Source organism: Enhydra lutris, unplaced genomic scaffold, assembly GCF_002288905.1.
Source record: "Enhydra lutris kenyoni isolate GAN:26980312 unplaced genomic scaffold, ASM228890v2 scaffoldscaffold23, whole genome shotgun sequence".
NCBI lineage: Eukaryota > Metazoa > Chordata > Mammalia > Carnivora > Mustelidae > Enhydra > Enhydra lutris.
Window position 1 is genome coordinate 29,125,515 of NW_019154107.1, and position 15,945 is coordinate 29,141,459.

The 15,945-nt window shown below is 42.6% G+C and overlaps 1 protein-coding gene across 1 annotated transcript in view; it reads left to right on the forward strand.

Moving 5' to 3' along the window:
* Positions 1–1,314: 1,314 nt before the first annotated feature.
* The window catches only part of LOC111150481 (PAGE family member 4), a 14,745-nt gene continuing 114 nt past the window's right edge, over positions 1,315–15,945 (forward strand). The window contains exons 1-4 of the mRNA XM_022507950.1: positions 1,315–1,398; positions 1,863–1,968; positions 3,654–3,785; positions 14,421–14,448. Coding sequence (XP_022363658.1) covers positions 1,315–1,398; positions 1,863–1,968; positions 3,654–3,785; positions 14,421–14,448 — 350 coding nt within the window. The remainder of the gene's footprint in view (positions 1,399–1,862; positions 1,969–3,653; positions 3,786–14,420; positions 14,449–15,945) is intronic.

Here is a 15,945-nt window from a genome sequence, read left to right on the forward strand (position 1 = left end):
TAATCGTGTTTCTCTTCATGGGTCTTGCAGTTGTCATGGGTTTTGTCTTTGTTGGGGGGCTCTGAGGCGGGGGAGGATGGTGGGTGGGTGAGGAAGCGGGGATCAGATAAAGATGGGGCAAATCTTGGTGATATTATTTGAGGTATCTGGGTCTTGGCAGGACCGGGAACTGCCAATAGAGAGCAGATTCGGGAGTTTTTGGTGAGGCCTCCGTGAGGGGGGGCAGGGGAGTCCTTCCCCTAGGGCACTTGCAGTGCACATGCGCAGTGTCTAGCTGTGGTGAGGCCCTGGGTGGGGGGCAGGGAAAGCCTTACCGCGTGGCATGTGCTATAGCAGTGCGCATGCCCAGTGCTACAGGCCTTCCCATCAGCCACTGGTGTGGGACGTGTGCAAAAAGTTTTTTGTGCAGAGCTGTGCCAGTCGCGTCTATCTGTCTGGGTTCTTTGTCCCGGAGACTCCATCATTCTCCCAGGAGTGTAAGTGTGAGTGAGTTGTGGTGGTTGATGTGGGGGCGTGTGCAAGGCCTTCTGGGTGCTCAGCCTAGCAGGTTCAGTCTTGTGGATTTTTTCTCACTGAGACTCAATCAGTAGGTCCGCAGATTAGTCCAACCAGGAGTTCAAGTTTGAGTGTGAGGAGGGTGCTGCCTTTCGGTGGGTAGGGGCAGTGTGGTTCCTGGTCTCTGGGGAGCAAGTTCTTTGAGGTTGTTATCCTCCTCACAGGTATGGCCCCCATGACCCCTGTGGTGGTGGGGCTGGGAAAGGGGAGATGATGGGCTGTGGAGGGGAGGGTGCCAGATGAAGATGGGGAGTCTAAGGGGTGCTATTGGAGGCATCTGAGTTCTGGAGGCACCTGAAACTGCTGACAGAGCACAGAATTGGGAACGGTAGTGGAGAGGTGGACAGGGCTATATAATACAAAATCTCTCATAGTGGGGAGTCCAATTGTGAAACTCAATCTTTTTGGGAAAGTCATATGTCTTTTTTCAGGTACTTGAAGGTCCCTGTCTGCCAAATTTCTGTGAAACAGAGGTTTTGTAGACAGCCTAATTTGATGCGATTGGAAAATAAGCAGTGGTTATGAATTCAAGATTAATATAAATTATTAAATTTTTTAAAAGAGTAATAAAAGATTTTTATAAGTTTAGTAAATTATTAAGTTAATTAAATAAAATTAATAAAAACTAATTTTTTTTGTTTTGGAAATCCCTACAAATGTAAAGAATTTATAACCAGCAGTTGGCTGTGAAGATAGTCCAGTATAATTATTGTTTTATTACAATCTTCAGTTTATGATTTTCTACTTTCAGTGAGAAATATGAGTGCTCGAGTAAGATCAAAATCTAGAGGAAAGGGAGATGGAAAAAAATCTTCTAAGCTGGATGAACCTGGAGTTGTGAGTGCTTTAACATCTTCCTTCTATTGCCAGAAATAATTTTTATGAAAAGCCATTGAAAAAGTTGTTGAACCAATATAGATCTGTTGTTTAAAGGACTTCCTTGTTGAAAATGGGTGAAAAATTAATCCCATGAGAGAGACTGAGCAAAAAGACTTATTTTCTGTTGTTGCCCGGATATGTAAATTGGGCTGGAAATTCTCTCTATGGCTTTCTTATTGTACTTTTTAATAAACAAATACCACATCTCAGAAAAGATTAGAAAGGTTTCCCGAAATATTGGTCCTTGCAGATAATTCCTTTCTCAGAATATTTTCTATATAGAAAGAATAATTTTACTGAATACTTACAGAGAAGAGCATAAGAAAGATTCAGATTTATAATTATTTCCATGTAGTATGTATATTTGTGTCTTCTATCATGATAGTATTAATATCAATACTCTTTATTTGCACCTACCCTCCCCCAAGGCTAAGCAACCAGGTAAAAAAATACCTCAAAAAAAGGAGCCACCTACTGAGGATCCAGATATTGAGCCTGGACAAGAGAGAGAAGAAGGAGCATGTGGGGTTCAAGGTGACGAGGGGATGGAGAAACATGTTGTATTTCATCTATTAGGCTCTATTAGTAATAGAAATAGATAAAGGGTTCCCTGAAAATTGGCTGGAAACCTGTTTGGTAAGGGAAAGGTATAGTTGCAGCCCCTCTCTGATAAGTTTTCCTTCTTTGAGCACTTTACCATCCCATATTTTAAATTATTTGGCATGCTTGGGGAATAGAATTCTTGCCAAGGCTCTAAATTAACAAACCAAGGGAAACGACATTAAATTTAGATAGAATTTATACTATATCACTAGTTAAATTTGGCCTTTTTTGAATGCTGTTTTCTGGGCTTAAGTCATTGCATCAAACATTTAAGCAAACCTAGATATATTTTGATTAGCTCTTAGACTAATTTTTGAAATCATAGAGAAACAAAAATGTGAAATCCTTTCCTAGTTGCTGTTGAAGTCTTCAACATTTTTGTTTTCCTGAACCATAATCTAGTTGTCACATATATTTTTTTAAGATTGATTTACTTTAGAGAGAGGGGGGTGCGTGTGTGAGTGGGAAGAGGGGCAGAAGGGGGAAAGAGAGAATCTCAAGCAGACTCCCTGCTGAGTGCAGAGCATGATGTGGGACTTGATCCCACAGTCCTGAGATCACGACCCAAGCTGAAACCAGGAGTTGGATGCTCAATTGATTGAGCCACCCAGGTGCCCCTAGTTGTCACATACTCTTTTTCTTTTTAACTTTTTACTTTAAAAATATTTAAAACTTACAGAAAAGTTGTACGAAAGTACAGTGTATTCTTATATCTTCTATGTCGATTCACTAATTGCTAACCTGTGCCACATATCACCTTTTCATTCGATAATAGTACACATTATTATTGCTAAACCATCTGAGAGTAAATTTCAAATATAAGCCATCTGAGCATAAGTTTCAAATATAACCCTTTATTCTCAAGGTAATTCAGTATCTGTTTCCTTAAAAAGGGGGATATTCTTTTACATAACCCCAGTACAATGATCAAATTTAGGAACTTTAACATTAAGAAAACCTTATCTAATATGTAGTTTGTTAGCCTAGTAATAACCCAGTTTTGTCAGTTGGCTTAATAATATCTTTTATACCATTATTTTTTCCTGATCCAGGATCCAACCCAAAACCACCCATTGTATTTAGTTGTCATCTCTCTTTTTCTTAGAAGTATACTTCAGTCTTTCTTTGTCTTTCATGACTGACATTTTTTGGAGTCAAAAATGATTGTTTTATAAAACGTTCCTCAGCTTGGGTTTGTCTAATCTTACTATTGGTAATGACTTTTTCAGTCATTTTTTGGGGCCTGCTTGGTGGCAGGTAATGTACTAGATGCTGAAGATAAAAATATAAACGAGAGAATGATTTCTGTCTTGAGCTCACCATCTTGCCAGAAATTCATGTAAACAAATGGCTGATCTAGTAAGTATAATAATAGAAGTGTATATAGGTTACAAAGGTGACAACTAAGTTGTCTTAAAACAGTTTTAGAAAAGGAAACACTTCACAGAGGAGATAATGTATGAGAAAGACAACTCCACTTTCTAGCAGAAAACTTTTTAATGCTCAATGTATTTTTATACATCACATTTTTTGCAGTACTAACCTACAGAGCTGTATTTAGTAAGATTAATTTATGGTTTACTGCTTACATTAATAATTCTGTTTATTTATGTAAGAACCTGAACTGGAAGCTGAAAGCCAGGAAAAGGAAAAGGGTCTGGAAAAGACTGGAGGTGAGCATGGAGATGGCCCTGATGTGAAAGGGAAGACTACACCTGATCTGGCATTTGCTAAAGTTCAAGAAGCAGGTAAGTTATCCATTAAGAATGCAAGTCACGGGGTTGGTTTTTCCTGCAATATTATCATACCTTTGTAATAAATCACAAATATAAAGATTATTTGAAAGGTAGTTCAGACATCAAATGTTTGATTCAAAGATGGTGTCAGAGCAAAAAAAATATATCAAAGCCATGTTGTTGAATTATAAAATATGGAAGTATTACTTTGGAATAGAAGTTCTTTGAAACCCAATGCAAGTTGTCAAATACTTTTTATTTTTTATTTTTATTGTTTGTCAAATACTTTTTATTTTTTATTTTTTTATTTTTATTTTTTTTAAAGATTTTATTTATTTATTTGACAGAGAGAAAGAGAGAGAGATCATAAGTAGGCAGAGAGGCAGGGGGAAGCAGGCTCCCCGCTGAGCAGAGCGCCTGATGTGGGGCTTGATCCCAGGACCCTGAGATCATGACCCGAGCCGAAGGCAGTGGCTTAACCCACTGAGCCACCCAGGTGCCCCTGTCAATTACTTTTTAAAGTATATAAATTATTTAACATGGCCTAGTACCAATTGGATATCTAAACAACACAGTAGTATTGATTTTCTTTTTATTTGCCTAAGCTATTTCTCAAAAATAACTATTTTTTATATCTTTTAGACACCAAAAAATAATATGGATCTCTTTGTTTTGGCTTTTATAGGTTAGTTTGTTGATTTTTTTTTAAACTGTGAGCTCTACCAATGAGAAGTAATATTTTCCTTCACATTTTAATGTCCTCTATGATGGTAGTGTTGTATAATTAGTGTGATCTGTAATTTTTTTTTTTGGGTGACCGTGTAATTATCATTATCTAAACCAGGCCACTCTTGAGAGTTAAAGGGAGTACTGTTGACTGCTTACACCAGGACAATAGATGCAAATGAACAAGATGGCCACCATTCTATAAATAGACCATATAAAGATTGAGCTAGATCAACGAAATAATTCTGCACAAGAGACAAACCAAATGGAATAATGTCCTTTGTCCTCTGTAGTTAAAACAGTTCCAAGTATGATATTATTATTTTAGCTGAAATGGATGATTAGGAGATTATTTCAAGTGAATGAATTTGAATGACACTGGGTTTACTTGTTTTGTTTTGCTCTTGGAGTTTCTACTTGGTTGATTTTCTTTTAACTGAAATCACTGGCATATTTTGCTCGCTACTTAAAATTATCTTTAAATAAGTTCTTGGAATTTAATCTGTTCTGGGTTTGAGAAATCTTTTCTTCATACTACCAAAAGGAGTGATGCATTTAAAAAGTTAGTGCTTATATGCTGAAAATGTACATTTGCATAGAAGTCTATCCCCTGGTTAGGGTTCTGGTTTTAGTTTCATCTTATAAAACCAAAGCTGTAGTGTCCTCCGTGTACTTTTATTATTGTCTAAGTTCTGCTAAGTGATGTACCCAACTGTTATATTTATGTTTTAGGTGATGGACAGTCATAAGTTAAAAAGAAGAGAAGCTGAAGCCACGCATACAGTTTGTTATATTGATAATTTGGCTTAAATTCTCTCAATAAAGATTTAAAGTTTGCTCTGAAGTTGTCATGCATATCTTCTGTTAAATCTGTTCCTAGGAACCTGATATTATTATAAATGGTATCTTTAAAAAACTCTGTGTTGTTTACAGCTGCTCTGAAGGCTATTTATTTTTGTGTAATGATTTTGTCTGGCAACTTGGCTAAGCTTATTCTAATAGTGTCTCTTTGTCCTTTTGGATTTTCTACATACACAGTCATACCATATGCAGATAATAACAGTATTCTTTCCTCCTTTTGAATCTTTCTACCTTGTAGTTCTTGTACTTTACAACATTGGCCACATCCTTTTGAGTACAATGTTGGATAAAAGCGATGATAGTAGACATCCTTGTATATTCCTGATTTCTCTTTCAGTATTTTCACTATGATGTATACTATAGATTTTTAAAAATTAGATATCTCCTATTAGATTAAGGAAGTTCCTTTTTATTCCTAGTTTGCTAAGGGCATTTACCATGAATATTTGTTGAATGTTATCATATACTTATTCCACATGGATTGAGGTGATCTTAAGAGGTTTTTTCATTAATCTGTTAATGTGGATTCCTAGATAAACCCAATTTAAGTCATGATATAGTGTCCTCTCTATGTATTGTCGGATTCCCCTCTCTAATGTTTTGTTCAGGATATTTACATCTTTGTTCATGAGTGAGATTGGCCCATACTTTATGTACTCCATCTTGGGCTTTGATATCAAGGTTATTTTGGCTTCAGAAATACAGGGACGTATGTATCTTCTTTTTCTGTTTTCTGGTAGAGTTCATCTAACTTTGGGATGATTTCTTAAGTGTTTGATAGAATTTATTGGTGAAGCTATCTGGACCTGGTTTTTAGGAAAGTTTGAAATTAATGATTTAATATTTTCTATTCTTTGGTTAGTTTGGCTTTTATTTTTATAGGGCTTTGTCCATGTTGTCCAAATTTTCATTACAGAGCTGTCCATGATATCCTCTCATTATTTTCTTAATGTCTGCAGGATCTGTAGTGATACTACCATTTTAATTCTTAGCACTGATAATTTGTGCCTTCTCGCTTGTGTTCTTAACCAGTCTCACCAGACGTTTACCAGCATTACTAGGTTTTTCAAAATAAGCCATCCTTCGGCTGTGCTGATCCTATTCTATTTTTGTTCTTTATTTTATTAACTTTGTCTCTCACACTTAGTATTTTTGTTCTTTCTCTGTTTAATTTGCTGTTCTTTTCTTCTTATTCCTTGAAAAAATGTTCAGCTTACAGATTTTCAGCCTTTATAATGTACATTTTAAATTATAACATTCTTGGGGCACCTGGGTGGCTCAGTTGTTAAGTGTCTGCCTTTGGCTCAGGTCATGATCCTAGGGTTCTGGAATCGAGCCCCGCATCAGGCTCCCTGCTCTGCTCTGCTTTTCCCTCTCCCACTCCCTCTGCTGTGTTCCCTCTCTCGCTGTGTCTCCTCTCTTACAAATAAATAAAATCTTTGAAAAATATTAAATTATAACATTCTTCCTAAATAGAGCTTTAGCTTCATCTTACGAGTTTTGGTATATACTATACTTGTTATTTAACTTAGAATATTTTCTAATTCTCATTCTGATTTCTTTGAACTATGGACTACTTCTCATTGTATTCCTTAACTTTTAAACATTTGAGGGGCGCCTGGGTGGCTCAGTGGGTAAAACCTCTGCCTTCGGCTCAGGTCATGATTTCAGGGTCCTGGGATCCAGCCCGGCTTCGGGCTCTTTACTCAGCAGGGAGCCTGCTTCCCCCTCTCTCTCTGCCTGCCTCTCTGGCTATTTGTGATCTCTCTGTCAAATAAATAAAATCTTAAAAAAAACAAACATTTGAACATTTTCTGTCTTTTTGTTGTGCAGCACAGATAGCTGATGTAGCTGTTCATAAGAGACACAGCTAAGGGAAGCCTGGGTGGCTCAGTGGTTTAAGCCTCTGCCATCGGCTCAGGTCATGATCTAAGGGTCCTGGGATGGAGCCCTGCATGGGGCTCTCTGCTCAGCAGGGAGCCTGCTTCCCCCTCTCTCTTTGCCTGCCTTTGCCCAACTTGTGAGCTCTCTCTCTGTCAAATAAATAAAATCTTAAAAAGACACGGCTAGAACATAAAAATTCAGAGAATTTGAAAGTAAAAGGATGGGCAGAAGATAATCTGCACAAAATAGCTAAAATAAGCTTTCAGATAAATAAGCATTACTAGAGAATACAGGATATTTCATGTAGAAAAATTCCATTTGTCAGGAATATTTAACAATTTTAAATATGAACCTAATGTCGCTTCAAAACATAATGGAAAAAATGGCAGAACACAAGGAGAAAACAGAGTAAGCAGACAAAAATCAGTGAGGAAGAATGTGTAAGATTTGCACATTGATTAATAAATGGAATAAATAAATAATAAATAATGGAAGTAGAACTGTGTATTCAACTAAATACATAATCTTTTCAGTGTAATTATTCTGTCAGAGGATCTATGCTGTATATTTCAATTGTCTGAAATTTTTTTGTATTTTTATGGCCCAGCATATGGTCAATTTTTATAAAAATTCCATACGTGTTTGAAAAGAATGTGTATTCCCTGGTTGAATGTAGGTTACCTACGCTGCCTAACTTAGTGTTTCTACCCTGTACTTAATTTTAATGCTGTGGTCCCTTTGCCCTGACAGGGCAAGGACCCTTGGACAGTGGCTCAATTCCTGTGATGTTTCTCAGCATCCACTTGACCTTTAGGAAGCGAGTTCATTCTTGCCATGTCAGAAAGCGATAATAGAGCAGGTTCCTATGTTGCGGTTACTTTTCTCCCGCTGTCCTAGGCTGCTGCTCTACAAGCCTTTCTCTTTGAAATTTCTCCAGGCAAAAGCCAGGCATCAGTCTCCAGGGGATACACTTTATGCTCTATAAAAACTTGGTCATCACACTCCATTCTCACTGCAGCACTAGAATGGGTTTCTGATTTTCTATAGCTCAGAGCATATGGCCGGTGAAATGCCAGTCTTCCTTTCTTAACATGTTTTAGGTGTCTTTTAGTGGCTCTTTCAGATCTCCATTCAATTGATTTTAATTGAGGTGGGTAACATAACCTCCTGTTCAACTCAGGGTAGGGACGATTTCTTTCACACCAGCCTCCACTAAGTTGATAACCCACAACTTAGGTATTGTATTTTCCATAGACTCTTCTTTAAGGGGTTTTCCAACTTCTAACCATCTTTATGTAGACTGCTTAGGCTAGCAGAATCAGGAAATGTGTTTTCCTATCTCTGTCAAATGTGAGGTTACTTACTGCCTATTGTTTTGTTGTCAGAAGGCATTTGGATATAATGAATTTAGGAGAGAGGTATAAATTTGAAATTCATTAGAAATGTAGAAAGCATTAGAAGTCATAGTGGATCGACAGGAACTCACCTAGGGAGAGATCATATATGGAGAAGAGAGCCACAGGCAGAGTCCTGGAGCCCTCTACATAAGGAAGAACTTAGGATTGAGAAAAAGGACTACCAAAATGTAGGAAGAAACTAGGTGAATGTGTTATCAGGAAAATCTAAAGGAAATAAATTGTTGAAAGAAATAATAAGCGGTCAACAATTTAAAATGGTGAGAGGTCATGCAAAAAAGGTATAGGAAACTGTTAATCTGGTGAGATGGATGTCAGCAGAGACCTTCATAAGAGCTACTTTCGGAGGAGGAGGAAAGCCTGAATAAGAGGATTAAGTTGAAATGGGAGATGAGTAAATCGATATAGTGATTATAGAAAATGTATTTTGATGGGGCGCCCGGGAGGCTCAGTGGGTTAAAGCCTCTGCTTTCAGCTCAGGTCATGATCTCAGGGTCCTGGGATCGAGCCCCGCATCGGGCTCTCTGCTCAGTGGGGAGCCTGCTTCCTCCTCTCTCTCTCTGCCTCCCTCTCTGCCTGCTTGTGATCTCTGTCTGCCAAGTAAATAAATAAAAATCTTAAAATGTATTTTGAGTTTTGATGTGAGGAAGAAGGAAATGGAAATTGAGCTAGGAGGCTGACATGAGGCAAGGAGGGGGACTTATTTTTCGCCTGAGTGATAATTAAGGCATGTTTGTGTGCTGGTGAGAATGGTACCGGAGAGGATGGAAGACCTTGATAAGGCCATAGGGATGGGATCCAGGCACAAACGGAGGAGGTGGCCTTGGATAGGACTAGGGATACCTTTCCACAGTAATGTGGGAAGGCTAATATTGGAGGACTGAAGGAGGAATTTCTGTCTAAGTGGAAGAGGTAAGATTAGAAAGCAGACTGGGGACTTCTACTTTTCCTTTTATACCTTTGTATGATTTTTGAATTTTTAAAAAAGATTTTTTTTATTTATTAGCACAAGCAATGGGGAGAGGCAGAGGGAGAAGGAGAAAGACACCACTGAGCAGGGAGCCTGATGTGGGAATGGATCCCAGGACTCCAGGATCATGATCTGAGCTGAAGACAGTTGCTTAACTGACTGAGCCTACCCAGGGACCCCAGTTTTTGAATTTTGACGGTGACTGTATCTGTTTTTCTAAAATGATAAAGATCCGCTATTAGATTGGAAAAAGATTTTTGTTTTATTTTTATTTTTTTTATTTTTTATTTTTTTTAAGATTTTATTTATTTATTTGACAGAGAGAGAGATCACAGGTAGGCAGAGAGGCAGGCAGAGATAGAGGAAGGGAAGCAGGCTCCCCGTTGATCAGATAGCCGATGTGGGGCTCGATCCCAGGACTCCAGGATCATGACCCGAGCTGAAGGCAGAGGCATTAACCCACTGAGCCACCCAGGCGCCCCTATTTTTATTTTTTTAAGTAGGCCCCCATGCCCAGCGTGGAGCCCATTGCAGGGCTTGCACTCAAGACCTGAGCTGAGATCAAGAGTTGGACACTTAATTGACTGAGCCACCCAGGTGCCCCAGAAAAGTATTTTTATTTTTTATTTTTTTGATTTTATTTATTTGAGAGGAAGAATGAGAGAAGGAGAGAAAGAGAGCATGGGGGGGGAGGGTCAGAGGGAGAAGCGGACTGCCTGCTGAGAAGGGAGCCCAATGTGGGACTCGATCCAGGGAGTCCAAGATCATGACCTGATCTGAAGGCTGTCGCCTAACCAACTGAGCCACTCAGGTGCCCTGAGAAGTATTTTTAAAGAGAAGCTTATAGTCACTTACTTTGGAGCCATCTTGTGCTCCAAAGGGTACACATGAACCCCTAATGGGAAAAACCACAACTCTTATCTGCTTCCTTTCCTTGGCCAAGGTGCAACCAGGCCTGATGAACAGATAATGGAGACATTCTGCCGGGGTCACATTAAGATCCTTAGAGGCTCTGAGCCTTGAAAAGATTATGGAATGCCCTCCTTCCCATTTACCATATGTATTTCATGATAAAAAAATTGATGGTAGGGACACCTGGGTGGCTCAATCAGTTAAGCGTCTGCCTTCAGCTCAGGTCATGATCCTAGGATTCTGGGATTAGGTCCCGCATTGTGCTCCTTGCTCAGCGGGAGCTTCTCCCTCTGCCTGCGACTCCCCCTGCTTGTGTGTGTGCTCTCTCTCCCTCCTCTCTCTCTCAGGCAAGTAACTAATCTTTAAAAAAAATTGATGGTACAATGGGGCACCTGGGTGGTGCAGTTGGTTAAGCATCCGACTGTTGATTTTGGCTCAGGTTGTGATGTCAGAGTTGTGGGATCGAGCCCAGGGCCACACTCTGTGCTCAGCGAAGAGTCTGCTCTAGGACTCTTTCCCTCCCTTTGCCCCTCCTCTGTGTGTGTGCTCTCTTTCTCCCTCTCCTTCTCTACCTCTCTCTTCCTTCTCCCTGTCTAAAATAAATATTGATGGTAAAATTTTTGTTTTTTTCCATGATGTTGGTTTTGCTGTTTCTTTGAATAGCAAATTCACTTATCAAAATGTTCCTAATGATCTCTTCCTCCTTGCCAGAGGTCCCTTATTTGGCCATCAGGGTGACCTAGCACTGACTCCAGTCCTTCCTTCAGACATTTATCCTTCCCAGTCGATCACCTGGTCCTGGATTGTTATTTAGATGCAAGGAAATCTAGTACAGCCTGGACAGCATACTCCGTTTCCATGTCTGTCATGTGGGCACAGGAGAGAAGTGCCAGCTGGGTGGGAAGGGTGCCCTAAACTAAGTACCTCATGACCACAGGAAACCAATCTGAGGGTTTCATTGCAGACCTAAAGGGCAGGGATTTACAGCAAGGATGCTGGGGTGCTTCAGGGAATTGAAGCAAGAGTTGGCTTAGGAAGGTGGGGCAGCAGGGCAGCTCTGGGTCCTTAGCTTGTGTCATTCTGCCCCTCCTACCATCATCTGTGGTGTGTAGTACAAAACCCCAGAGCATGGAACATATGGCACCCCCTGTCTGTCTACTTTATCTAAGGGGATTTAACTCTCCCTGTACCCTGGCAGAACCAACATAGAGGCAACCTGACGGCAAGCAGGCGTCCTATCCTCCTTCAGGGCTCCTAATTATTTTTTTTTACGATTTTATTTATTTATTTGACAGAGACAGCGAGAGAGGGAACACAAGCAGGGGGAGAGAGAGAGAGGGAGAAGCAGGCTCCCCGTGGAGCAGGGAGCCTGATGTGGGGCTTGATCCCAGGACCCTGGGATCATGACCTGAGCAGAAGGCAGACGCTTAACTGACTGAGCCACCCAGGAGCCCAGGGCTCCTAATTCTTGACAACCAATTCCTGACACTAACCCCCGGAGGCCCAGGCACCATCTCCTCCCTTTTAGGAAGGGGCCAGGCTGCAGGGCCATGTCCAGTGCTAAGCAAGCAGAAGTCCGCTAGGGTATACTCAGCCAGCACGGCCCCACGAGCCAGGCCGTGTGTACCGGGCCAAGGCCAGCCATCCCAGGACTCAGGGAATGGACTCTTCCTAGAACACCCTCTTCTCGATCTTTGAACACTGGCTGTCTCCTTTCCAGCTCTGTCCTGACTCCCTGGGACCAGCACCTGTGGCCACTTTGGCCAAGGGCCAGCAGCTCTGCGGGCAGGAGCTCTCCGAGGCCCCCAGACCCAGGCCTGCCCCTACCCTGCCAGCAGCTCCACTACCGACGCTGTTCTCCGCCCCCGCCCCTCCCCAACTCCCACCTGCTGCCCACCCTCCCTGCCCTGGGGCTCTGCCAGCCTCAAGGGGCTTGGGGCGGTTTCTTCCCCTTTCTCAGCTGTAGGGGAGGTGCGGGCAGTAGGCTCAGCCTCGTGGCGCCTTGTCCCTCCCGCTGCCCCCGGGCTGCTCAGAGTTCCCTGGGCCAGAAGGCTGACTGCCAAATCTTCCTCATGCCCTCCCCCGCCCCCCGCCCACGGCCTTGGGAGCCTGAGGAGGAGGTGAGGGGCAGGCACAGATTCCGCAGAGCGCCGATAAGATGGGCAAAGGGACGTGCCTCCTCGGACCCAGCAGCCTTGGGAGCTTGGCCCCTCGGGATCTGAGGTCCAGGCCTGTCCCCAGAATGGCTCTGGGGCTTCGTCCTTCTCGGGAGGGGCAGAACCCGGGGTGGGAGGGGAGCCTGGCACGGGGCTGGGGGCAGGCTCAGCTGTGGAGATGATGGCCTATCATGGTCTCTGACTGCTCCTCAGGACCTGGCCTCTGAGGGGCCATTTCGCAGCCCCAGAGATGTTTCTGGACTTGGCGATTCCTCAGTCCCTGGCCCCGCAGTGCTGGGGGAAGCTGCATGGACGAGGGAAAGGATGGGGGAGGAAGATCAGGGTTGTACAAGGTGTTGCAAAGCCTGTTCTCCAGGAATAGTGTTGGTGTACAAGGTAATCTCTCCCCAGCAGCCTTTGCTGAAGTGCAGTGTGGACAGTGCTGTGAAAGAGAATCAAAGAACAGATTTGGCCCTTGGTTCTACTTCTTAAAACCACGGCTCCTGTTTAAGTCTCAGCCTTTTTGCTTGTAAAATGGAGAGAATTCCTACCTTAAACGGATTCCACACCGACTAAGTGAGATTTTTAAAAAATGCAGTGTGCAAAGGCGAGAACTAGGCCTGTTGTTCCAAAGGCCCTGTGAGTGTTGGCTGTATCCAAGTCTGAATTTTCTTGAGGACCAGGGCTAGAGGCCAAGATCCACCAGAGGTATGGGCCAACCTGCCTGAGAACCACCCACTGGCTTCCCTTACCCTGGGTCACATGTCCCCATTCCCTGCAGCTGATCAACAGCCTTTCTCCCCAGAGCTCACTGTCACCTGGGGCTCCAGTGCGGCCTACTTGCTCTTTCCTGCACATGGGAGTGCAGCCACTGTTGCATCCAGGGCCCATAAATGAGCTCCTCAGCCCAAAGCAGCCCTGGCCTGCATCTGGATGGCCAAGATGAAATGCTAAGCAAAGATTGATGCTGTAGAACACTGTGTGGGATATGATGCTCTGTGTGTGTGTGTGTGTGTGTGTGTGTCTAGAATATATGTATAAAATATGCTTGCATATTCATTTTCTATCAATATCGAGAGTAGCCAATTTTCATATCTATGAGAATTTACGGGTGGGTACCCAAGAAACTAACAGTGGTTATCCCCAGGCAGTGGAACTAGGATCATGGGCAGGGAGGAGAGAGGACTTTAAAATTCTTTGCCAGTCATTACCATTTTTACCATGTACTTGTATTACTTTTATAATGAAGAAAACTTGAACTTGAAAGATAGAGATGAGGGGCACCTGGCTGGCTCAGACAGTGGACTGTGCGACTCTTGATCTCGGGGTTAGGAGTTTAAGCCCCCCTTTGAGCACAGGACCTACTTGAAAAGAAAATCTTATAAAAACAAGGTCTAGATGATAAATTGATATTTAGATACAGATGATAGAAAATGGTATATTGGATAGAAAATGCTATCTCGGACGGTATAATGGAGAAACGATATGTCAATATGAGCCAGAGACAGGTGAGCAGATCTGTCCGTGTCTCCGTTTCCTCACATATGAAGTGGTACCTATTTCATAGGAAGATTGTGATGATTAAGTGATAACCCATTAGAGCTCTTGGAACAGTTCCTGACATACAGTAGGTGCTCAATAAATGTTCTCTTCAGTGTAAAAATGGTGTGGAGGGAGACAGGCTGGCTTGATGTGATAATCTCTTTCGCCATCTTGTGGTCAGTATGTGACATGCAGGAGTATGCATACCGGTAAGGCTTGTCCTCCAGGGTCTCTGTAGGTGAGTGAGTGAGTTCAGGCCCCAGTGGGGTGGTGAACCTATGACTTTTATTATTTTTTTTTATTTTTGGGGGGAGCGGGCAACCTATGGCTTTTAAAATAGAAAAAGAGTTTATGTGAATAAATAACTTTATAAACAGGCAGGTGAGACTTTATAAATAGCTAGATGAGTCTTACAGTCCTCTACTCTGCTCATCTTTGCTCTCAGATCCAGATCCCCAGCCCTGACAGTGTCAAGGAGAAATGGTACATCGACTGCTTCTTGTTTGTTTTGGGACCTCTCTTTATCCATCAGACGTCTTAGTTGCAAGCAAGAGAAACTGTTCTAGCTTCTTGAAGCAGAAAAGGTATTTGGGGGGTGCCTGGTGGCTTCGTTGGTTGAGTGTCTGCCTTTGGTCCGTGTCCTGATCCCAGAGTCCCAGGATTGAGCCCTGTGTCAGGGTTCCCGCTCTCCCTCTACCCTTCACCCCGCTTGTGCATGCACGTGCACGCTCTCGCTCTTTCTCAAATAAGTAAAATCTTTTTAAAAAAAGAAGAAAAGGGATTTTTGTTAATGGTTATTGGGTAGAGCTCCAGAAAATCTCCAGCAGGGGACAGCATCTGGCTTGGGGGCTAGACAGCTAGAGCTCGATGCGATCCCACCTACTCTAAGGACAGGCACTGCTGAGATGAACCCCAGGACTGTGCCATTAGGACATCTACTGTAACTGCCTATGAGAACGTGGGGTCTCTAGTCATGCTTTATGATTTTCACCAGGTGTGGATTCCATTGGAAAATCATCTCCTCACTTGTCTCTCTCCTGACTCAAAGTCTTGATGGGGAACATCTGCTGGGCGGAGCCTAGGTGTGAGCTAGGCTGAGTTCTGCTTCCCACCTTAGGGAGGCAGCACTCTTGATGCAGGGGTTCCAGAAGTTTAGAAAGCCTACTCAGAAGAGGCCGAATAGGGCAAAGGGCACAGTTCTGTGGCTAGGGAGAGGATATTAAGCATGTGTGCTTCAAATCCCATGTCCCCTCCTGTCTAGCAATAGGTTGTAGATATGGTCCAGGCACTGCTGACGATCTAGGTCTGTCTAACTCTGTTAAAGTCCATGTTTATTAACCAGTAATGCCAGATGGGAGGATTCTTTTAGGCTGGACAGTTCATAGAGGCAGGGACCATGTCTGTCTGGTTTATCACTGTATGCCCCAGCGGCTAGCTTGGTGCCTCAAGCCACGAATGAAGGGACAAGTTAAGCTGGCTACTTTCCCTTTGTAGTTGTAAATTTTCATGGAGGCTTAGGGACCCGCTCTCGGGGAAGCCAAGGGATACAGTTTGGGGGATGTCTTGTTAAGTAAGAGAGATCACAAGAGACGTAGCTTTCTTTGTCCCAAACTACAGCTTCATGTGGAGTTTCTGCCTCTCCTCCAGGAGGGTTCTGCAGGAATAGACGCAGTCAGTGTCAAGGACAATCGAGCGGGGGCCACCAG